Source organism: Malania oleifera, chromosome 9 (genome assembly GCF_029873635.1).
Source record: "Malania oleifera isolate guangnan ecotype guangnan chromosome 9, ASM2987363v1, whole genome shotgun sequence".
In the NCBI taxonomy this organism is placed as follows: Eukaryota; Viridiplantae; Streptophyta; class Magnoliopsida; order Santalales; family Ximeniaceae; genus Malania; species Malania oleifera.
In genome coordinates, this window is record NC_080425.1 from 21,560,050 (window position 1) to 21,584,158 (window position 24,109).

At 37.4% G+C, this 24,109-nt stretch overlaps 1 protein-coding gene across 1 annotated transcript in view; it reads right to left on the reverse strand.

Moving 5' to 3' along the window:
- Nucleotides 1-23,011, reverse strand: part of LOC131163384 (transcription initiation factor TFIID subunit 1-like) — a 105,596-nt gene extending 82,585 nt beyond the window's left edge. Inside the window, exons 1-5 of the mRNA XM_058119979.1 lie at nucleotides 22,794-23,011; nucleotides 21,267-21,332; nucleotides 14,216-14,322; nucleotides 6,403-6,465; nucleotides 6,192-6,237 (exon numbers count right to left, since the gene is read on the reverse strand). Of these exons, the coding sequence (XP_057975962.1) occupies nucleotides 6,192-6,237; nucleotides 6,403-6,465; nucleotides 14,216-14,322; nucleotides 21,267-21,312 (262 nt within the window). The 5' untranslated portion in view covers nucleotides 21,313-21,332; nucleotides 22,794-23,011. The remainder of the gene's footprint in view (nucleotides 1-6,191; nucleotides 6,238-6,402; nucleotides 6,466-14,215; nucleotides 14,323-21,266; nucleotides 21,333-22,793) is intronic.
- Between the last annotated feature and the right edge of the window lie 1,098 nt (nucleotides 23,012-24,109).

The following is a 24,109-nucleotide window of genomic DNA, read 5'->3' on the forward strand; positions in this document are numbered from 1 at the left end:
AACGAGGGCAGCGCCCTGGGGATGTGCTTTCTTTACTATATTTTGGGGGCTGTGGATGGAGTGTAATGCGCGTATTTTTTCAGGTAAGAAGTCATCATATTTGCTGGTTTGGGAGAAGATACATTATTGGTCTCATCTTTGGTGTGTGGGTCATGGGAATTTTAAGGGGGTGAGCTTTTCAGATATTCAGTGCAACTAGCGGTATTTATTTGATTGTTAGATAACTTAGATTGCACTGATTTATTTGTTCTTTTTAGTTTTTGATTTTTCTGTTTTCTGTTTGGATTTTTCCAGCCTTTACTAAGGAGATGTCTTATTCTCGTGGTTGTAAATTATTAATATATGAATAAAATTCATTTTTGCTATAAATATATATAGAGCATAAGAGATTAGATAACCTCCTAAAAAATACAAGAGGAAAAAAAGGAAAAAAAATAAAATAAAAGCTAAGGGAACAGATATCAGCTGAAAAAGCTAGTGATCCCACTAAGTTAGAGAAGCACAATCCCCTCACATCTATGGTGTTTGCTCATGATGAAGCAAAAATAAAAAAGCAACTCTACCAATGCAGCTGCAAAGTTTTTTTTTTTTTTCCTTCTACTGATGAACAAAGAATTGTATTAGAAGACAAAACAATATACAACCAAAAAAAAAAAAAGGAAAAATAAAACCAGGAGAAAAAGAAATCCTCCTTTTACAAAAAGAAAACCAGCTATAGGTTCACAGAAAAGACAAAAAAAAAAAAACAGCTCATGAAGCACAGCCAACCAATCCTGCTGCAAGTCTTCTAGAGGAACATGTTGAAAGAAGCCACTTGCGGACACCTATAGGATGCAAGATAAACCACTCCACTCCAAAGAAAATTGCTAGTAGTAACCACACCTTTGAAGATTCTACCATTCCTCTCCAGTCAAGCATACCAAATGTTAGCCATAACATTACACTGACACAAAGATTTTTTTATATATAATAAAAGAAGGTATATTAGATAAAGAAATAGAAACTACAACAAAAGAGGACAAGAAGTCCACCCCAAAAAAATAAAATAAAATGAAAAATATAAAAAATTAAAAATTAAAATTAACAAGTAAACAAGGAACCCCCTCCTCAATCCTTTTCCTTAATAATTCACATTAGCTAACTCCCTTTGACCCTTTTTAGCTCTGTTTACACACCCATCAAAACCCACTTCATTTCCCCGGGATCACAAAACTTTAAATCCAATTCATCCATGAGATCTTGAACTTCAAAATCCTTCCTTGAAATCTCCTCCATTGGTGTTGGTAAAATATCATCCTCGCGCTGCAGCTCATTAACCAGATCATCATTTTCAAATATAAAGAACCCCTCCAATCCTTCCAAAGGGGATGGATGTGCATATGATAAAACATCACTGGAATCAGAACATATCCATATTATTCCCTGTTTTCATCCAACAGTTTACCGCACCACAATCAAATTCACTAAAACAATGGCTTTCATTATCTGATAAATCCCCCCATTTCATTACCTCCTTTCCTTTGCTAAACCCATGACAAGAATTGCCCGTATTTTTCTTAGCAGTTAGGTCTTCCACAATAACTAACCCTGCTTCTAAATTCCTTTTTAAAATCTTTGGCACTACCTCACCAGAGTGCTTTCTTTTTTCTTCGGACAATTTTTTCAAATCCGCACCCATCTGTGCATTCTTCTGGCGAGTATCAACCTTGGGACCCTTAGATCTGCCTTACGGTCTGAGGCATCAGATATCCTACCCAAAACACCATCACCTTTGTAAACCTTTGCTGCAGCATCCTCTTGCTCCAGAACACAATCATTGACCAAAACTCAAGAATTGTTTGAAACAAGACTTTCCTTCTTCGCCTCTTTCTCTTTAACCCTTTCAGTATTGTTGCTTCTTTCTAATGAAGATGGCAACCCTCTTGGCCATCAAGAATCTGCTTACAAACTCAGCATTGCAAGGTAGGGTTTGTACCCAGATTCTGCCTGAAAGACAGCATACCTGTTAAGTCCCTTGTCTGCCTACACCAATTAATGGGAGAATTCTAGATTTGAAATGCAGGAAACTTCTGATCTTCCTAAATTTGACCCCCAACTACTGGTAGCTGCTGTTCCAGCTGAGAAGATCCTTCCGTAACAGTTTCACACAAGTGCTTTTTTTTTTTTTTTAATAACAAAAGAACGGATTTCATTGATAAGAGTAGAATTTACAAAAAGGAGAAAAAACTTCTCACGTCAAAATTTTGGAAAAATCCAGGAAAAACAAAAACCAACAACACACACACACACACACACACACACGCACACGCACACGCCCACACACAAAATTCAGAACAGAAGATTCCTCCAATCTCGCTATATCTGAAAAACTAGCTCCCTTAAAGCAACCAAACCCAACACACCCATAAATAAGCCAGGTAATGAATCTTCTCCCAAACCAGCTGCCAATTCAATTTTCTCCCTGAAAAAATACATGCGTTACTCTCCAACCATAATCCCCACAACACTGCAAAAATACCACATTTCCAGAGTGTCATCCTCTCTGTCCTTCTACCAAAACACCAGAAATAGACAACAATTCCTCCACCAATGCCTGACAGACCCAAGACTCTCCCATCACACCAAATAAATTATTCCAAATTTTCCAAGCATAGTCACAGTGTAAAAGTAAATGAGGTGCCGTTTCAGAATTTACATACTATAACACGTATACATCTGGAGATAAGGCCTGCAAAGGTCTCCTGACCTGCAATGGACTATTAGTGTTTATTTTATAAACCAAAATCAGCCATATGAAAGCCCTAATTTTCAGGGGACCTTTTGCCTTCCAAATATATGAATACAGGGGAAAACAAGAATTAGAACGGATTAAAAACTATATAAAATAAAAATAAAGGATTTTCAAGAATATACCCCCAAATGATCCAAAGTCCAAGACCAAGTATCCCTAGCTGAAGAAAGATGACAGTTGTTCAATAACGATATAAAGGATGAAAGTTCCAACAGTTCTCTTTTTAATCCATCACTCCCAGCCAAACATCCCTGATCTTTAGAAACTCCATTGCAAGGATCCTCAAGGGTGTTATTTGAGATCTGGAAAATTCCTTGACCATTTACACCAGCCTTTTGGGCCCCATCCACATTATTCAAACAATGGGCCTGTTTAAAGGAATGGCCCATCTAAGAATGACCCTACTTAGAAGAAGCCTCCTTCATTTCCAAAGAATGGCCCAATCAATTTTACCAAGGTTACGGACGTGTTCAATTAGTTGGCCCAACTTACTTAAAAAAGAAACTGCTAATTTCAATTACCTGGCCCAGGTCAAAGACGAAAACAAAACTTCCCAGCCCAATATTCTTTGCCTCAACTTCCCCAAGCACAAACCTACCTGCCTCTGCTAGCTTCCAAGCTCCTTGTGAAACCCTAGACACCTGGACTGTGTGGACATGCTTCTCCAATCAAACAGCTGTGGTTTCTGGCAATGCAGCCCTAGGCCCCTTCAGTTGCCACTCACCCCAACACCAGAAGCAGATTGTCTTTTACATACTCCACATCTTGATTCCATGCTTGGAAACAACTTTTACCACCTTCACCTTAGGTAATCTTCCCTTCCATCACCACCTGACTCCACGATCTTGGGAGCCAAAAGACTAGCTTCACCTCTGCCTCCAGATTTAGTATGAAATTCCTTAGCTATCTCACAAAAAACATTCATAAAGCTTCGCTATCCACCACTTTTTTTATCGTAAAATAAGAATTTCATTAATAGAATAAGAATATACAGCCAGAAAAATAAGACATCTCCTTAACATGGTCTGGAAAATCCAGATAAAAAAACACAAAGGAACAACCTGAAAACTAAAAAACAAGAGAGAGAAAAACCAACATGAAGAAACACTCCAGCACATAACACCAATCGCACTGAATATCAGAAAAGCTCACCCCCTTAAAATTCCCCAGCCCCACCCACCAAAGAGAAGCCAAATAATGTATCTTTTCCCAAACCAGCAAATAAGACAACTTCTTCCCTAGAAAAATATGCACATTATGCTCCATCCACAGCCCCGAAAAGACAGCAAAAAAAAAAAATTTCCAGAGCAAGGCCCTTTCCTTTTTCCTGCCAATAACAGAAAAAGAAACAACCAGAAAGTCCTCCACTGCCCCTGAAGTCAACCAACATTTGCCTAAAATACCAAATAGCTTATTCCATACCCTCCAAGCATAATCACAATGAATGAACAAATGTGATGCAGATTCTGAACAATTAAAACAAAGAACACAGATGTTTGGAGATACAGCCTTCAAAGGTCTCCTAACCTGCAGCAAGTTACTGGTATTAATTCTATCAAGTGCAACCAACCAGATAAAAGCCTTGCTTTTTTTGAAAGGAACTTTGGCCTTCCAAATGGATCTACAGAGAGGAACGGGTAAATTAGACCTATTCAGATAATTACAAAAAGATTTGCAAGAGTAAACCCCTGAAGGATCCAAAGACCAAGACCAACTATCCTCCTCTAAAGAAGAAAAATAGTCATTCAACAAGACTAGCAAAGAGGATAGCTCTACCATCTCCCTATCAATTAACGACCTGCGAAAGTGGAAATCCCAAAAAGGCAACAGACCACCTAGATCAAGAGCAAAAGATTGCCATCCACGACTTTTAGCGCCACCAAGGATGAACACAGAGAAGCTCTTACCTTTCCACCCCAATCCTAACTCAAGAAATTTCCCCACCTTTGTCCACCTAATCAACAACCAATACTGCATGTTCCCCAGATGAACCCTTCAATATCCCCTTTCCATCCAACTGAAGATTGATAAGCCATCAGCCTCTTTGGGAAGTTGTACCCACCTATTCTAAGAAATATTGTTCCCCAACACAAACAAATAAGGGGTCTCCCCCACCTTGTCCAATCAAAGATCAAAGGTCTTTCCTTCGATCTGAATCGAACGAGTTCTCATCGTCTACTTCTGTCGAAACCATACACCACCACAAAGCTTTCCCATCCTTTCCCTTGCTAAAACCTACAAAAAATCCTTCAACGTGGAGGGGCAAATGCATACCAAAATACCAAATAATTTATCCAAACTGCCAAAGTGAAAGAAGAATGAAGGAACAAATGTGAAGAGCTAGTCTCTCCATTCCTCAAACAAAGGACACAAACATTAGGCAACAGGGCCTTATTAGGTCTTCTCTTCTTAAGCAAGTCATTGGTATTGACTTTTTCAAGTATCGCAGGCCAAATAAATGCTTCTACTTTTTAGAGAACTTTAGCATTACAATTCAAAGAGTACAAGGCAAAAGGAGCTGCATTAGGATCACAGGTCCGATGGGCAAAAAAAAGGACTTCCCAGAAGGACTAAGCTCCAAACCCTTTATTAATCCCCAAATGAGCATGAAAAGAGTTAAAGCAAATTGGTCAAAAGAGCCAACTCATTAATCTCTACTTCATTAAGATTTCTCCCAATACGGAAGTCCCAAGAAAGCCCATCCTCTTGCAAAGAAGAAAAAGCAGAAATTAGGGATGCGCAAGATCCAAAGAATATAATACCATGCTTTACTACTGATTTCTGTTATTTTTTCAAATCGAAATCAAATTTCCATTGAGAGTCCCATACTTTTGGAGCTTTAAAATTTGAGTCAAAATCGAAATTCAAGACATTGTTCAAACCAACAAAAACACTCCCAAGTACTACAAATATGTTCACTCAAAACCTCACTCAACCCACCAAAAAGTAAAAAGCTAGAATGACAGAATGACCTTTCTTAGGATCCCAAATAAAAATGGAATTTGTGCTCTTCCAACAATTGTAGTTAAAAAATTCATTAAAACATCAAATTTTGAAGGTCTATAGATCCTTACCATTTCCCAACTTCCAACAAAAAAACATCAGATCATAGATCCTTAACTGTATCCATCCCATAAAACATGCTCCTGACCTCATCATCCTAAAAAGTCTTTTGTAACAACATAACTTACATTTTGAAATAGGACTCTAATTCAGCCGCTCAACCAAAGGTCTGTAAAGAATGAATTGATGCCATTAAAATAAAGTACTTACGCGCATACTTATATTGGATGCATGTGTAAAAAAATGAGGAAAAAAAAAAAACTCATTAAATAAAGAAATTAAGAAACTACAGAAAATAAAAAACTGTCAGATAGTTTTTATTGGCATGCAACATCACCTTGTTCAGTTGGATCAGTGAGAGTTTGTGGTGATTTTACTGACAACTGTAAGCCAAACAACAGAATTAGCAGCATAAAATAGAAGCATGTGATCACATTCTCTTCAAATACCAAAAGATAAAATTGCACAGCCATCACCACTTGTATTCTAAATATTTTTTCTTCAATACTACCCACAGCAGTAGAGCCCAAAAAAAGTGACTACCATACATCTAAAGCAGTCAATGATGGACCAAGCTTGTCAGCCAGTGCAGCAAGATGCTCCTTTGCATCCTGAAAAAGACAATGTAGTTTTAGCACCAATGTCATATTCATCATGAACTAAAAAAATAAAAACACATGGAAATACCTTCCAATCTAAAATTGAATGTTTTTGCTTAGATGACTGTTAAATGATTATTTAGTCATTTAGCATTATTATTAATTGTTAGAGTTTGGTTTGTAATAAGTGTGAGTTAGTAAGGGTATTATGGTCATTCCCATTGTACTTGACATATTATAAATAGAGGAAGAGACCTGTCATTGAGTTTAGGTCTTCCATTTTACCCAATTATTCAACATGGTATCAGAGCATGATTCTGAAACCTAAACCCAAAGTGTTACTGAAATCCCACCTCCAGGCAGTGTCCCACGCGCACTCACACGCTGGACATGGCTGCCAGGGACGACCCCACGCGCTGGTGCATGAAGCCACTTTCAGGCATGGTTTTGACCTGAAATGATCCAGCAATGATCCAATTCCTCTATTAACATGTTATTGGAGTTTTTTGTGATGGTTTTTGCCCAATTATCTCACTTTTTTTAATTCCTCATGTGCAGAACCCAAGGAATGGTTTTTTTATGCTTTGTGGAGCAGTTTATCAATGATTATTGAAATTATTGGGTCTGAAGCAGTGGGTTTTGCTGTGTTTTTTTATTCAATGTTCTAATTTCTTCCATATATCGAAATATCAAGCAGTTGGACATGTGTTTTGCTCAAAGACCCAATCTTTTTTGTGACCATGCACTCATGGTAATTCGTTAGCTGTTGTTCGGTGTTAGTAACAGTCATTGGTGACTTTCTTGGAGAAGTGGCAGTGCTCATAAGTTGTTTTTTGTGAGGCTGTGGCAGTGTTATATAAGTTAGTTGGTGATTTCTCCATGGTAGTTTCAGTGGTTCACTTCTCCAATTGTTCCAGTGCTGTGAGTTGCTTTCTTGGGGCTGTCTCTAAGTTTCTTGGTGTTGTGGCAGTCTTGTACTGATTTATTTGTGACTTGTTCATGGTTGGTCACCTTGTTTGTGGTTGTTCCAATTGTTCCAACAATTAATCTTATGGTCATTGGCCTGAGTTTGTGAACATTGGGATGGAGTTTGCAAATCCCAAAGGTATGGTTCCTTCGTTAGTCACTTCTTTGAATGAACCATGTACTATGACTATATTAGAGGAGTATTCAAGGTTTTTACAGTATCAATCATCTCAACAAGCATCTTATCACATTGTGTCTTTTGCCTAGAAAGGTAATCCTACAATTTGTATGTCATTTGGTATCCTTCCTACTAGTACTTGGGTTATCGATTCTGCTGCCACTGACCATATAACAAGTGCAACCAACTTCTTTTCTGATCTCTAGTATCCTAAAAATCTACCTCAAGTTACCCTTGCTTATGGATCCATTATTGCTGTTAAGGGGATAGGAACAGTAAATCCTGCTCCTTCAATCTCTCTTTCTTTTGCTTTATACATTCCTAAATTTCCTTTCAATCTCATGTTAGCTAGTAAGCTTACAAAGTCACAAAATTGTTCTGTCACTTTCTTTTCTAATTTTGTGGTTATTCTAGATCTGAAGACGAGAAAGACAATTGGCACAGAACTTGAGACTCGTGAACTTTACTACTTTGAGTCGCCTTCTCCACCCATTGCCTGCACAGTCTCAACTACACCACTTCAAATCCATTGTCACCTTGGTCATCCGTCCTTAGACAAGTTGAAATAGGTGTTTCCTACATTGAGTTCTGTGTCTAATCTTTAGTGTGATTCTTGTCGATTGGGCACGCAACATCACATTCCCTTTGCTTCCTGAGTCGACAAACGAGTGGTTAGTCCTTTCATGCTAGTCCATTCCGATATTTGGGGTCCTAGTCGTGTCACATCAAAGGTGGGGTTTCTGTATATTATTACATCTGTTGATGATTACTCTAGGATGACTTGGTTATATTTAATGAAAGATCGTTTTGAGTTGTTCAATATCTTTGTGCCTTCTATTCCGAAAAAAGGACTCAATTTGATAAGTTAGTCGGGATACTTCGTAGTGATAATGCTAAGGAGTACTTCATTACCCAATTCAGTACTTTTGACTAGCTCTAGTATGAACCATCAGTCTTCTTGCGCCCACACTCCACAATAAAATGGCGTTGCAGAGCAGAAAAACAGACATATTCTTGAAGCCACTCGTACCCTATTGTATCAAATGAATGTCCCCAAAGTTTTTTGGAATGATGATGTGCTCACAGCGTGCTCCCTCATCAATAAAATGCCATCCTCTGCCCTTGGCGGTAAAATCCCATGTTCAGTTATCTTCCCTAAGGCTCCTTTGTTCTCCCTTCCTCCTCGTATGTTCAATTGTGTTGTCCTTTGTCGATTAGTTAACTCCAAGAATGGATAAGTTGGATCCTCGTGCTATCAAATGTATCTTTTCGGGCTATTCCTATACTCAAAAAGGATATCAATCTATCAAATGTATCTTTTCGGGCTATTCCTATACTCAAAAAGGATATCAATCTTACTTTACATCAATTTTTTGTCTCTACTGATGCCACCTTCTTTGAGTCTACACCATACTACTTTGGTTCCTTGAGTTCTATTGATCTTAATGAGTCTCTTCCTCTACCTTGCCTTCTAGATCCAAACCTAGTATCTATGCCCAATCCTCCAACATCTTCATCTAGTTTGAGTATTTCTCGTCGCTTGGATCATCCCAATTTGCAGGTATACACACGGTGACTCAAGGGGGAAGTGCCTCCTCCAACTTCTACTACTATGCCTCTAGTTCCCTCATCGGATGTTCTTATTTCCTATGATATTGATCCTACTATAGCTGTTTGAAAAGGTAAACGTGCTTGTACCCAACATCCGATCTTTAATTTTGTTTGTTATGATTTCTTGTCACCCTCTTATTACTGTTTTGTTAGTACTCAATCTTCTGTTGCTCTTCCAAAATCTATTTTTGAAGCCCTATCCCATTCTGGTGGAGGTCAGCAATGGTTGAAGAGATGTGTGCACTCCATGATGATGATACTTGGGATTTGGTACCTCTTCCTCCTGATAAGTTTGTGGTTGGTTGTCGCTGGGTGCACACTATGACCAATCCTGATGATTCTGTGGCTCATTTGAAGGCCCGCGTTGTTGCTAAGGGATATACTCAGGTATATAGTTTGAATTATTCAGACACATTCTCTCGAGTCACTAAACTTGCCTCAGTATGTTTGTTCATTTTCTTTAGCCACCATTTGTTATTGGCTTCTACATCAGTTAGATGTGAAGAATGTTTTCCTACATGGTGATCTTCATAAGGAGGTATATATGGAGCATCCACCTAGGTTTGTTGCTCAGGGGGGGTTAGGCTCAATATGTCGACTTAAGAAATCATTTTATGGATTAAAACAATCTCCAAAGGCATGGTTTGGTTGTTTTAGTGTTGTAGTACTTGAGTTTGGCCTTCATTGGTGTGCAATAGATCACAATGCTTTTTATCGTCATACTCCATCATGGTTTTAAATCGCAGTCGCGAGTAACGTCGCATAATGGTTGCGGGTGTCGAGGGATGCAGGAGATGCGAGTGTTACGTAACAAGAGGCAGACGTAATGATCGTGAATTTTTTCCATGCATGCACAACCATGCCAAAATTAAAAAATAAGCACGAAATCCATTAATACATGATTTTTAATGAATTTTGACTGCTTTTATTCAACATGCAAATGCTTTTTAATAGGCAATATGACTTTTATATTAATTTTAGTGACTCTTTACAAAAAAAATCATATTTGTTTTATAGTTTGCACTACTTTAATGGGTAAAAAAATGTAGAAATGAAATTAAAATGAAGAATCAATTAATATGAGAAATAAAATTACTAAAAATGAGTCAATACTTAATATGCACATACATGAATTTGAAAAATGATTGGTATCAATAGTTGAATACATGAATACAATATTACAAATTTACAACATAGCACATCACCACCAAAAAGAATGACGTGGAGGGTCTTCATAATCTGCTTCCCTATTTTATCTTATTTTATTAATACTCCTTATAATTTTAAATATTTATTACATGAAAATAAAGTATAATCTTTGGTTAAAAATAATAAGTAGTATTTCTTTAAAATATTTAAATAATTAAAATTTTAAAATATTAGATATTTCATCTATTAATAAAATAAGAGTCATAAAATAAGAAAAAAATATAATTATTTATATAATATATATATTTTAAGACCATTAAATTTACTTCTCAAATCTTAGCAATTAGGAATTTAGGATTTTAGATATTTATTCAGCCTAATTTAACTATTAAACTGCCTATGTCTCAAATCCTATCCTCAAACCTAATATAATATATAAATAACTACGTAAAATAACTAAAGCTAAACCTAATATAATATATAAACAATATAATATATAAATAAATACAGGTTTAAGAGTTTTGAGTAAACAAGAAACGAAAGAGAGAGAAAAAAAAAAACGTGAAGATTCAAGAATCAAGAGAGAGACAAAGAGTGTGCTGGAGGAGGATGAGTCTTGAAGAGTCCACTCCAAAACTCAAACTCTCGAAGACCAAAAAGGAGATGGAGCTGGGGGCGACTGGCGGAGCTGCTGCAGGCTGGCCTGTGACTGCTGAACAGGCTAGGACAGGGCTTTGAGCCTTCGACTTCTGGGGGGGGGGGGGGGTGGTGGATCTTAGCCTTTGAACTCGAAGAAATTGGAGAAACGGAGGAGGGAGTGTTGGCCAACTGCGAACGAAGGGTTCCTTCTTATTCTTCAACTTCAAACAACAAATCAATGGTACGATTTCTTGATTTCAGTCTTTGGAATGGTAGATCTGCCAAGGACAAGTGGTTGGGAGAGGGGGAAAGCAGGAAATCGTGAGAAAGTTGGGTAAATTTGAAGGAGAAAAGTCGAATCAAAGTGTCAGCTGCCGTAACAGTCTGTAACAAAGTGTAACGGTGCATAACATATTGTAACAGCTGTTACAGACCGTTATGGCAGCATAACGGCCGTTAAGGCCATGAATTTTTCTCCCCCCTCAATATCGGTCCGTAACAGTTTAGACGTCTCAATTTTCCATGAAGTAACGGCCGTTATTTAAAACCATGTACTCCATCTGGCAGGATTTTGCTTATTGTGAATGTGGATGACATTGTGATCACTAGTGATGATGATCGAGGCATCCAAGACCTAAAGCAAAGATTTGGGACCATTGAAGTATTTCATGGGTATAGAAGTATCGAGATCTCATACGAAATTGTGCTGTCACAGAGAAAGTATGTTCTTGATCTTTTAGATGAAACAGGGTTGTTGGGATCCAAACCTGTTGATACACCCATGGATCCCAATAGTAAGTTAATGCCAGATATGGGTGATTTGTTGCCTAACTCAGGTTCGTACAAGAGACTTGTTGGAAAGTTGAATTATCTCAAAGTCACCTGATTAGATATATCCTTCGCAACAAGTGTTGTGAGTCAGTTTCTCGATTCCCCGAGAAAAATTCATTGGGCTGCAGTAATTTGAATTTTGAGATATCTCAAAGGTGCACCAAGGAGAGGTCTCTTATATCAAGATTGGGGTCACACTCATATTTAGGGATACACAAATGCAGATTGGGCTGAGCCACCTTCCGATTGAAGATCCACAACCGGGTCTTGTATCTTTGTCGGTGGTAATTTGGTGTCTTGGAAAAGTAAGAAACAAATTGTGATGGCCATGTCGAGTGTTGAGTTAGAATAAAGGGCTATGGTGCACACTACAAGTGAACTTGTTTGGCTAACGAACATGTTGAAAGAACTAGGTTTTCCACATTCTCAGCCTATAGAGTTGATGTTTGATAATTGAGCAGCTATTCATGTAGCCTCTAACCCTGTCTTACATGAGCAGACAAAGCACATTGAAGTTGATTGTTATTTTATTCAAGAGAAAGTTGTACAGATGCTCATTACAACCACGCATGTGAAGTCCGAGTTTCAGCTTGCGATTTGTTCACTAAAGCCTTAGTAGGTGCTCATGTGAAATTATTTGTAACAAGCTAGGAGCATATGATATATATGCTCCAGCTTGAAGGGGAATGTTAATGGTTAATTTATTCATTAGCATTATTATTAATTGTTTTGGTTTGTAGTAAGTGTGAGTTAGTAAGGGTACTATCGCCATTCCTATTATACTTGGCATATGTTATAGATAGAGGGAGAGATCTATCATTGAGTTCAGGTCTTCCATTTTACCCAATTATTCAACAATGGCAACAACTTTCAAAATAGAAAATATATGCAGCTGCATACCTAGAGATTGCAACTTCACCAATCAACTATGAAACCTTTGTCGATTTCTCCTTAACCACTAAGTGAACATCAAGTATAATAAATTAGATTTCTCTAAATATGCTTCACCCTTTTCAAGATCCAGTAATGTATGATAATATTGAGCAAAGAGCATTATAGGACTTGTCTAGAGGTAAAGGATTCCTTCTGCAATTTTACACTTCACATGGAAAATAAAGCCTTCTATTATGTTTAAACCAAAAGACATGGACAAAGATTGCAACAAATCAAATTAAAATCATGTAGCATTTTGGAGGAGAAGCCTCATCCATTTTAGAGCATCCAATTAACATCAACTGTATAGATATTGGCCTTCCTCATGTTTTATACAGCTTGGGCTTGCCCAACAAACTTCGGGCTTGTTTTGGTCCTTCACTTGCACTATGAATTTAAACTTTTCTGACACACTATTAACAAAATATTACAGACTAAGCCTACCAAGCAATATTTCAGTGGATGGCATGAGGTATTGGATGCCAATTCAATCAACAAAAATAGGAAATTTTCTGGAGTTGGGGCTTGGTTGGAAGGGGAACTAGCTCAAAAGGTGAGGGATGGTGAAGTTTTGTGAGTTCTGTGAGTTGGCTAGGGATCTGCTTCCTGGTGCTGGTGGCAAAGGAGAAGGAAGTCAGGGAGCTCATCGATCGTGGACTCGGGTGGCGTTGGCAGAGAAGAATGGCCTAGGCGAAGGATGCTGGTTTGGACTAGGGCCAACCTTTGGAAAGAGAGGAAGAGTCATTTATGTTCCAGTTGGGACATCAAATGAAACAGGCCTATATTTTAATGTTGCTGATAGCTTCCAGGAGGCAGTTGCAACAGCCCATGGATATGATCAGCATTCAAAAATAGGCCAGGGAGAAGCTACATGTTGGGGGTATCATCACAAGGAACAGTGCCACTCACAATTTTTCAAGCAGTGGGAAGGAATTTTATACAAAAGAGGAGGCTTCACTAGCAGGTGGTCTGGGGATGTTAAATCCTCTCATGAAGGATTGACAAGAGATATTTCTGTTAAAGAAGCTAAGGGGGAAAAACTCAGGTGGAAAGGAACTTCAACCAGCATTTCTCTCCAATCAAATAAAGAAACTGTCAGCAAAAACAGCAGCGCATCTTCAATATTCAGCGGCCTCCTTTCTCCCAGCACCTCTAAACATAATATGCAAGAGTGAATGTATGTGCGTTAAAATTTTTTTTTTTTTTGTGTGTGTTTGAAATATTGATATATAATGAAACATTGCTTTAGTAGAGTACATATTAAATTCAACTTAGCACACAAGGCTCAAAACTCCTTATGAAATTGAATCCTATGTTTCTTCAAGCTGCCATCCTACATATTAACCAGATCTTTGTGTCACTGTGTGCACACGTCTTCACATATGTATAATTGCAATAGCATAGATGCATACAACAGAAAAATGTACGTAAAAATAAGGGGACAAAGAAGATTACCTCATCAAGGTAATCTACATCAAGATCACCAGCATTATCAACATTCCCAAACATAAATCCCAATAGCCGGTTACTGCCGCCAGCCTCCTCATATTCCTCATCATCATCTGCCAATCAAATATCCAAGGTGATGTTAACACTAACAGAAACATGCCAATCGCACGCTAAAGACAGGGAAAATGACATTCAAATGCTAGAAACATATATTTTGCTTTACATGAAGCAAAAGCAAAAGCCAATTTCCTATTAATGATTGTGCCCTATGTAGCCCAAGAAATATGAAAAACCCCTTATTTTTGAGTCTCAAAAGCACAAGGTGGCATCAGCTAAAAATTGTCAAGATGATTAATACACTTAAGGCCCTAGAGCTAAGATTGGTGGATAACTAGGTGAAAGGTGATGCCTCCAATTAAGAGTACTTTATGCCTCTCATAAGGCCTTGGTGGATAATGCAAGTCCAGATGAAAGCCTAGTTTCAAGAATTATGGACCATATCTTTTTCATTTTAGATTATTCTCATGTCTTTACTATTTTGTAGCTTTTTTAGGAATTCTAACTTGCCTCATTAGATAGTTATTGGGGGATAGTAATTGAGTCCCCTGTGAGGCATTAATTTGGTGATGAGTTGGTTTGGCAATCCTCTACAAATTGCAATATTTTGAGATATTACTAGCAATGATTTTAGGATATTTGGTTATTATTGTGGTTTTAGAATGCCATTACTTATCTATGAAGTTCCTGGAGTCTATAAATAAGGACTATTGTATCCTTAGAAATTGTGTTAAGGATTGTGTTAAGAGTGTAGACACAAGTACATAGCTCTCTCCCTTCCCCTCTATTTTCTCCCTTACTCCCCTTATTACTGTTCTACATCAGTCGTATCAAAGCAAGATTTGATCCTCCATGCTTGAGTTTCTCTTTCGTTGATTATTCATCCAATGAATCAATTATTAGTGCTGACCAGTCTCTATGAGTTAATAGTTGGTGTCACTGTCCATTAGCTTTGTTCACATGTACTATTCATTGCAACCCCCATCAAGACCCCTCCCTCCAATAAAAAAGGACCTCAGGGAATAGGAGTTTGCTTTCTTTATCCCTTCCTGATTGGCCAATATTAGCATGTTGAGATACTTCCCTATGAATAACCATTTTAATATCATGCATTGTCTATATTCATAGCATAATAATTGCTTGTTGTGGAGAGGGTGGCTCCGTGGCTGTTTCTTATTTACAGCATATGACATTTCTCATCTACAGCATAAGGTACTATTTTTTTTTTTTTCTCATCAGATCATTGGGAGTCTTTCTTGAATATTTTCACTATTTTATAGACCTTTGATACTGTGCACAGTATGAAAATTAATATGGATAAAATTGGGATAGCTACTATTAATTTGTGTCCGGAGTTTGTAAAGATCTTTAGAACTTGATTCTTTAGTGGGTTGGGGTGTTTTAGATTGGCCTTTAATTTATCTAGGATTCCCTTTGGGTGGTGATCGTAGGTCATCAGCTTTTTGGGATTCAGTTATGAATAGAGTGTATGTGTCTTGACGGTGGAAGGATGCCTTGTCATCTTTAGGAGGGCAAGCTTTACTAGGCATGTCTTGCAACTATTCCTCCTTATTTTTTGTCTTGTTTAGGATCCCAGTTTTGGTGGATGCTGCAGTTAAGATAGAAAAATCAAGTATTTCCTTTAGTCTGGAGTGGGTAAGAGGGATTAGTAGGTTAGGCAGGATGTTGTCTATAGATTTAAGGATAAGAGTGGTTTGGGTCTCAGTAAGTTGGAGTCTAAGAACACTGCTCTAATGGTTAACTGGTTACGGTGGTTTCTCTTGGAGGAAAACTCCCTTCTGTATAATGTGAATAGAAGTAAATTTGGCTTCCACAAGCGTCATTGGGATACTAATAAGGAGAACTTAATTAATGTGAGGGTCCTTGGAGGTTTATTTTGCATATTTATTCTTTTTTCTTCTCTTTGATCATGTATAAATTGGGAGATGGTTCTCATATTTGTTTTTAGAGGATGTTGGGCCTCGTGAGGTTTCTTTTTCTATTCTTTTACCCCATGTATTTCACCTTTTCATGGTTAACAATGCTTATATCTCCACCATCATGTTGATTTCTAGTGATTCTTTATCTTGGGATTTCCATTTTTTGAAGAAATCTTAATGATTGGGAGGCTGAGGAGCTTTCATATTTACTTATTATGATGAATGGCTACTGCCCTTATACTAGGAGGAATGTTCAAGTATGAGCTCTGGATGCCCCAAGGAAGTTTTCTAGTAAATCTTCTTTTCATCGTTCCATGTCCATTCCTCTTGAACATAACACTTGGAATGCAAGAGTTCCATCTAAATAAAGGCATTTATTTGGTTTCTAGCCCTTAATAGAGTTAAGCAAAAACCTGTAGTAGCATAGAATGCCCTAGAAAATTTATCTCCTAAAGTGTGTTTTATGTCATGACAATTTTAAGACTGTTTCTCCTCTTTCTTTTGAGTTAGTCAGTTGCTCGCTCTTTGTGGACTGGATTGTTTAGTCAGTTTGGAGACGGTAGGGAATGCCCAGCTCAATGGATGGTTTTTGCTTATTTGTTTCACAGGTTCTGGATGGAGAAAAGATGCAAGTAGATTGTGGAGGTGCGCGGCTTCCATTGTTCTTTGAGGAATTTGGTTGGAAAGGAATGTGCAAATATTTAATGGTAGGCATTTTTCAGTATCTTTGGTTTGGGATAGGATTTGGTTCTTGGCTTCACTTTGGGCTTTTAATGCTAGGACTTGTTTCTCAGATTTTCAACATTATTCCTGGCCTAATTTCTCGTGATTTTATTTCTTTTTTCCTTTTTAATTGTATCTTTGTCCTCTAAGAGTTACCCTGAGATTATTTTCTCTCAATCGAATTTCTTTAATAAAGAAAACAAAATTTAACCCATGGAGTAAGACGTGTAGAAGCAAGCCACAACATTCCATGGTTCCTAATTCGAGGAAAACTCATAAAATTGTCATTGACCATTGGCACTCCTAGAATTTGGTTTCTGAATATACCATTACTAAGCTAAATTTTCTGCCTGAACTTCATCCTTCTCCCTTCAAATTTCTTTCAGTAAACAACATTACTATGTAAGCTGCATGCTCTAGATGGGTTTGCATTTAACAAATATTTTGTGTCACTTGCTACTCATGAAAAGTCATTCAAATGCTGCTTAGTTATCCATGGATGAAAGTAAGGGTAGCTCAATATTGTAAGGAGAAGCACTTTTTTGTCTTAAGAAAGAAGTAACAATTACATAATAAGGCATGCACAAAGGATAAAAGCTCTTCCCAACCATTAACTCCATAGCCGAAGAATAGATTTACAATGAAAGAAGACAACACTGAAGGTGGTTTTCCCCCTGAAACAACCACCTGCACAATTCCAAAACAAGTTTGATAACCTCAACACGCATTGGCTTCCAAAAGTAAAATTAAGAACTCAAAAACACATATTTTGGAATTAAGGATGAGCTTGTGGTTAAAAATGTTCAATGGCTCAAAAACAAGCCCTTCATTGAGTTTATCATTCCCAATCATAGACTGGAATGGAGACAGAACCTCTGCATTGCTTGCAAGCAGAAGACTGTTTTTGGTCGACTCAGGCATCTCAATTTTGCCTACTAGTTAATTTTTTGAGTATATTATCTAGTAATTTTTAGGAGTCCTAATTTCCAGACTGTTATTGGCGTCTGTAATTAAGTCCTAAGTTACATGTTCTGGTAGTTCCTATTTTGGAGAAGTAGCTAATTTAGGAAAGTTTACATTTGCCGTCTTTTGTGATTTTTAGAAGTTTTGGTATTTAGGAGCAAATTTCGAGTCCTATTTGGTTGCTAAGATGGTCACAAGATTTTTTGGAAGAATATTACTTGTCTGGGCAGTTTGCGATAGTTTATAAATAAGGATATTGTATATTACCCACAAGTTTGGACTTAATTTTAGAATAGAATTGTGCTGAAGGTATTTCCCTTCCACATAAACATCTCTGTTTCTCTCCCTCCCTATTTTCTTTCACCATCTTTGTATTATTCTACGTCAGACCTCCAAAGTTAATTCCCACGATACCTTTTTTTTGTATCGCTTTGGAATTACAAAGTGAGCTTTGACTCCCTTAGGCCTCCAAAGGCATGTTACCTGGTTGAAAAAGTAATATTTAAATGCCTGCCTCATTCAATGTATCTAACTCCTTCAGGGGCACCCTCAGCCAACTAGGGGTGAGCAAACGGTCGGTTCGGCCAAATTCGATTAATTAACCGAATTAACCGAAAATTTCGGTTAAAGAATAGTGTTAACCGAACCGACCGAACCATTGGGCCTCACCGAACCGAACCCAACCGAATTTATTTTCGGGTAATTCAGTTAACCTAATTTAACCGAGAAATGAGGGAAGGGGGAATCGAGAAGGTGAATCCAGAACAAGGGAAGGGGGAAGTCAGGAAGGAGTCGGGGAAGACGATTGAGCTCAGGTGAGCTTGATGCCGATGACGATGAGGAGTCGGGGGTGGTTCTCGGTGAGCTGGTCTGTGCACGAGAGAAGAAAAATGAGAATGAGAGGGAGCTTGTGTGCTGGTGACGATGGCTAGCCAGCAGCGACGGCGATGGCAATGGGTGCAGGCGATGGCATCACGTGAAGATGGTGGTACCGTGGTGCGGAGCAGTGAGCTCAGGTGAGCGAGAGAGAGGCAGTGACTCAGTGAGGGCTTCCGACTTCAGAGAGCAGTAACTGTGTTGCACTGTTGGTGATGATGGCTGGCGACGGCGATGGCGATGGACACAAATGAAGGCATCGCGTGAAGATGGTGCCTGGTGGTGCAAAGGAGCTCAGGTGAGCGAGAGAAAGGCGACGGCGATGGCTTCCGACTTCAGAGAGCAGTGACTGCGTTGGCGATGATGGCCGGCGACGGCGATGGCGATGGCGATGGACACAGACGAAGGCATCGCGTGAAGATGATGCCTGGTGGTGCAGAAGATCGAGCTCGGGTGAGCGAGAGAAAGGCAGTGAGGGACTTACGACTTCTGACTTCTGTGAGACTGAGAGCAATGAGACTGTGAGAGTGTGAGACTGAGAGTATGAGAGGGAATGAGTAAATCGGATTTTAATTTACTAATTTATATTTAAAATTTAATTAATTCGTAAATCAGTTAATCGGTTAACCGAATTAATATTCTCCATTAACCGAACCGAAACCCAATTAACCGAAATATTGGAAAGCATAACCGAACCTACTTAACCGAATTTTTTAACCGAACCGAACCGACCAATTTCGGTCGGTTAATTCGGTTTTCCCCGAATTATGCTCACCCCTACAGCCAACCCATAGGCGGCACGCAAACATCTATTCCAGTCAAAGTTCAAGCCGTCCAAAGTTTTGGAGTACCTAGAGTGATGCTTTCTTGGATTTTCGATTGTTTTGAGGTCGAACATGCCAACTTGTTTTAGGCATCTTCATGTTAAGAAAAATATTCCTTGTTTGTGAATTAAACTACTATTTATAAATAAACACTAGGTTCTCACTGAAAATAAATACAACAACAATAAAGCCTTGAGTCCCAACATGTGCATTCAGCCATGCTGTCTCCAACATTGTGTTCGATCCAGGACAACATCCTCCAAAGGTTGGGACTTTTTAGTCCATACACTTCCATAGTTGTATCTATGATAACCATACTTACCTTTTTGCAAGAAGAAATAAAGTAAACAACGTGGTACATAATATGCGTTGCAAACCTGAGAGATCTAAGTTGATTAGCAAAAGACCAATGAGATTGTGTTTAGGATAAGAGATAGACGAACGAGGAAGAGAGAGAGCAGAAATATAATTGTCAACTGGAGAGCAGTCTATCACCACTCTGCCGACCAGATCTATTCAATTAAACTAATACCATATGACAAAAATACCCCCACAACACAAAATAAAAACATAATATCCTATGCTAATTTAATACCCCCCCCCCCCCCCCCCCTTCAAGTTGGTGTAAACATCACCTAATCTAGCATGTTACAAGAACTATGCAACAAAAAATTAAATATGGATTTTGGAAATAAATCCCCTAGTTGATAAGAGGAATTCACAAATGGAGTGTTCCCAACTTTTTTTCATTACATCATTCATGATAAAGCGACAATCAACTTCCATGTGTTTTGTCCTCATGAAATAGGAGCAAAGAGAGAGTTATCGGAAACTAGAGAGATCAGTATACTGCGCACACTACAGACTTTTGCTGTAAGACAAAAAATGTAAATACCTGGCACCACTTTAACCATGTGAAACTGAAATTGAATGATATAATCATGTCATAGATTAATGACATGCTAATTCAGATTTTTTATAGAAATAAAAGAATGTATTTTCTCACAAACACACTTGGATAATTTTTAAGGTACTACTGTACTACAACAGGAACAATAAAGCCTAAATCCAAGTACATGAGATTAACTATATGAATCTAGTTTGCTTTTCTTGATCAAAACTCACAATGAAAAAATACGGTTTACCCCTCTCGTCATCATCGTCATAATTATTATTATCTAATTAAAATTCCCTCTCACCATTGCTTTACTATTTTGTCCCTCCCAATTCCCAATTACCCTTACGCAATTACAACACTTACACCACTACTTGACTGGCTGAATTATTATTATTATTATTATTATTATTGCTGTTATTATTATAATAATTGCTGTTGTTGTTGTCATAAGTGTTCTTTACTGCCTTGCTTGCTTCATGATATGTAAATTATATACCCCCACACGCTAAAAACTTGTCATGTGTGCATTTTTTCCAAAGTTATTTTGATTTCAAAGTGTTCCAAAAACTAAGTCAAGCTGTCTGCAACTAGTATCAGCAGGACTAGCCGCATCTACTACCCTGCACAAGTACCCTTATAAATAGGCCTATTTTTAAACAAAACAGACACAAAGCTGTGAACAAAGAATTTGCCTTATGATGTGTATTGCTTTTTTAGATAAGCAATGAAAAAGTTTAAACCTCTTGATATTATTTTGCATATGAAAATTAACTTACCTTCATCCCGGCCATCCTGGGATGCACTGTCTGAATCGTAACCCATGTCACCTCACCAGCTCCACACTATAGACACAATAGAATTAGATTTAAACAATATGTAGTTATGTACAAACTTACAACAATCAAACTAATTAAAAGAACAATGTTCTCCCCTTTGGTTACCAAAAACTTTTAAGAAAAGAACTGGAAAAATAATTTGAAGCTAGCATTTTCTACTTTGAAAAGTGGGTATTTGTGATCTGATAAAGATTCAAACTTATTTAAATATCCTCATCATTCTATATTTCCTTGACAAAGGCACTCAACCTACTGAAACTGTTCATGAAAAATTTCCAAGTTACTTAGTCAAATAGCTGTCAAGTACTTAATACTTAAATTGTTGATCTTTCTATCACTTTTCCCCAGTTTCTCAGTAACCAAATTGAGCTTAAATGGAAAAATAATAATATTTTAAAAAGAGAAAAATGCTCCTAAATCACAAATATATCTTCATTCTAGCCAAGAAATGCATATTATTTTCAGGAAAACAAAGGCATATGTTTCAATCTCAATATTGATAAATAGAAAGAAAAAAAAAATAAACAAAAAATTCATATCCTCTGTTACATGACAACCCCTGCTCAAAATAAAAAAATATATATATATTCTAGAAATCAAATTTGAAAGCAATAAGTAAATCAAAACCAACATCCTAAATGCCCAAACAAGCCCAAAATACCAGTGAAATTACCTCTAAACAAACCTGAATTTCAGTATCAGTAAATTTTCTAAAATACAGAACAAACTCTCTAAATGAGATTATAATTTACATTTAACAAACCAAAGTTCTCCAACCAATCAACTTAAAGCCATGCCAAAATCACAGAATCTCAATAGGCTCTAATTCTCACACAAATACAGACTCTCAATACGGTTTGATTCTCACACAAATACTCTATTTGGAAAACCAATGCGTTGCCCTAAAAGTTTCTTTGGGCCTTTAGTTCCAACAAAATTACTCAGGGTCAAACGGAATTTAAATTCCATTGCTAGTCAACTAAATCCACCCCTCACAAAATTTGAAATGGGCCTTGAGCTCTTAGAAATTTATTGATTGTCCAGCCATTAATCACCATAGCCTCCATTCCAAGCACATTTCCTTCACGTGCTCGGACTTCTCTCTTGGAACCTTTGTTGTTCTAAAGTAATATTGAAGTCACAAACAGGCTATATCGTATTTTTAGTCAACTTTATCGGGTCAGACTGCTTTAACTTTCATGAATTTTCTTATTTATTCAATAGTTTCAAAGGTAAGGGATTGAGCTCTCAGCTGTTTTGGGTTTTACAGGAGTCGTTTCTACGTAGAAATCAAAACGAACGAATAAGAATTCCAAATTACAGAAAAAGACAATAAAGAAATCATAGGTTAGGAAGAAGAAGACGTGAGAGTACAACGACAGGATTGGTATCGTCGTTTCTGGTCGATTTTGTCATTTAATTAGGGTTGAGTGCAAGATGCAAGGCATAATCAACCCAAAAACAGACCTAAGTTTGCGTAGTTCTTGACAAATGAAGACGGACCAGAGGAAATCGAGACAAAGAATGGGTTCTTAGTGCTCAAATCCTTCAGCTGACTGCTCTTGCCGCCCGCAATAAGCGAGAAGACCCGGAAAGGAGAAGAGGAAGCTGTTCTTCCTCAGAGAATGCTCGAGAATATCGCTGCCATGCTCTCTTTGAACGCTGTTTTGGAAGGGCAAAGCAAGAGGAGAGTCGATCCCCAGGATTCTATTTATTGGGCCATTGATCGGGTCATTGGACCCGACCCGTTAAGGGTGTTCAGTTGCGTTTTGGACCCTACACTAAAATAAAACTAGATATATTTAAAATCTTTATGTAAGATAAACCTTATGAAATCGAAAACTTAATTTAATTGTGATTATATTTTCTGGTTAGTAAATAGTGAGGTTGATGTTTGTGGGTCCATCAAGCTGATGGGGGTTGCCCTATGTACTTAGGTCAAAGAGTATTAATTACGACTAACAAATTGAATTATTCATAATTTCTTTTGCTATTCCATACCTTATTTTTATTTAAAAATTAAACTTTAACAATACAAATATACAAAATTTTGAATTATAAGACCTATGTGATTATGTTTGACATAATACAATATCTCAATTAAATTATTTGTAGGAATTTATCATCAACTAACGATCAATGAATAAATTTATTTTGTTTTTACTTAATTGTGTTGATGCATATAAACATCAAAGTTTTTGCAATGCTCAACATATCATTTATACATGGATAGAACATGAAAGTATTAACAAGTGATATCCCAAAATTTGTATCTTTTTGTAGATTTAATATAATAGGTTATTTATTTATGTAATCAATGAGATGTACTTTATTTAAATCTAGCTGTAACATTTAGGTTGCACGTATACTATAAGGTAGCATAAAAAATAAAGCTATCATACACAAAGTTTGAATATTTTTTACTTCATTTCTATTGATGTTAATTGTTAGAATTTGTGTGTTCCCAAAAGGGGGTGAATTGGATATTTAAAAATTTCTCCTCCTAAGTTTATCCAAATCAACAGTATTACGCAACTTAGGGTTTGTCTATACAATTATAAACTCAATTATTCACAATAATAAATCACAAACATTCAAGTATAGAAATTTAAATTGCGGAAATTAAAAGCAGGTACAAAAAATGTTATTGGGGTTCGGCCAATACTGTCTATGTCCCCGCCTCAACTCGCAAGTCTGAGGATTACCACTATTGTTCACTTAAAGGGTGGAGTGGCATTGTTTACAACCAGGTCAAATTCTCAGGACTGACCTCAATATTTACA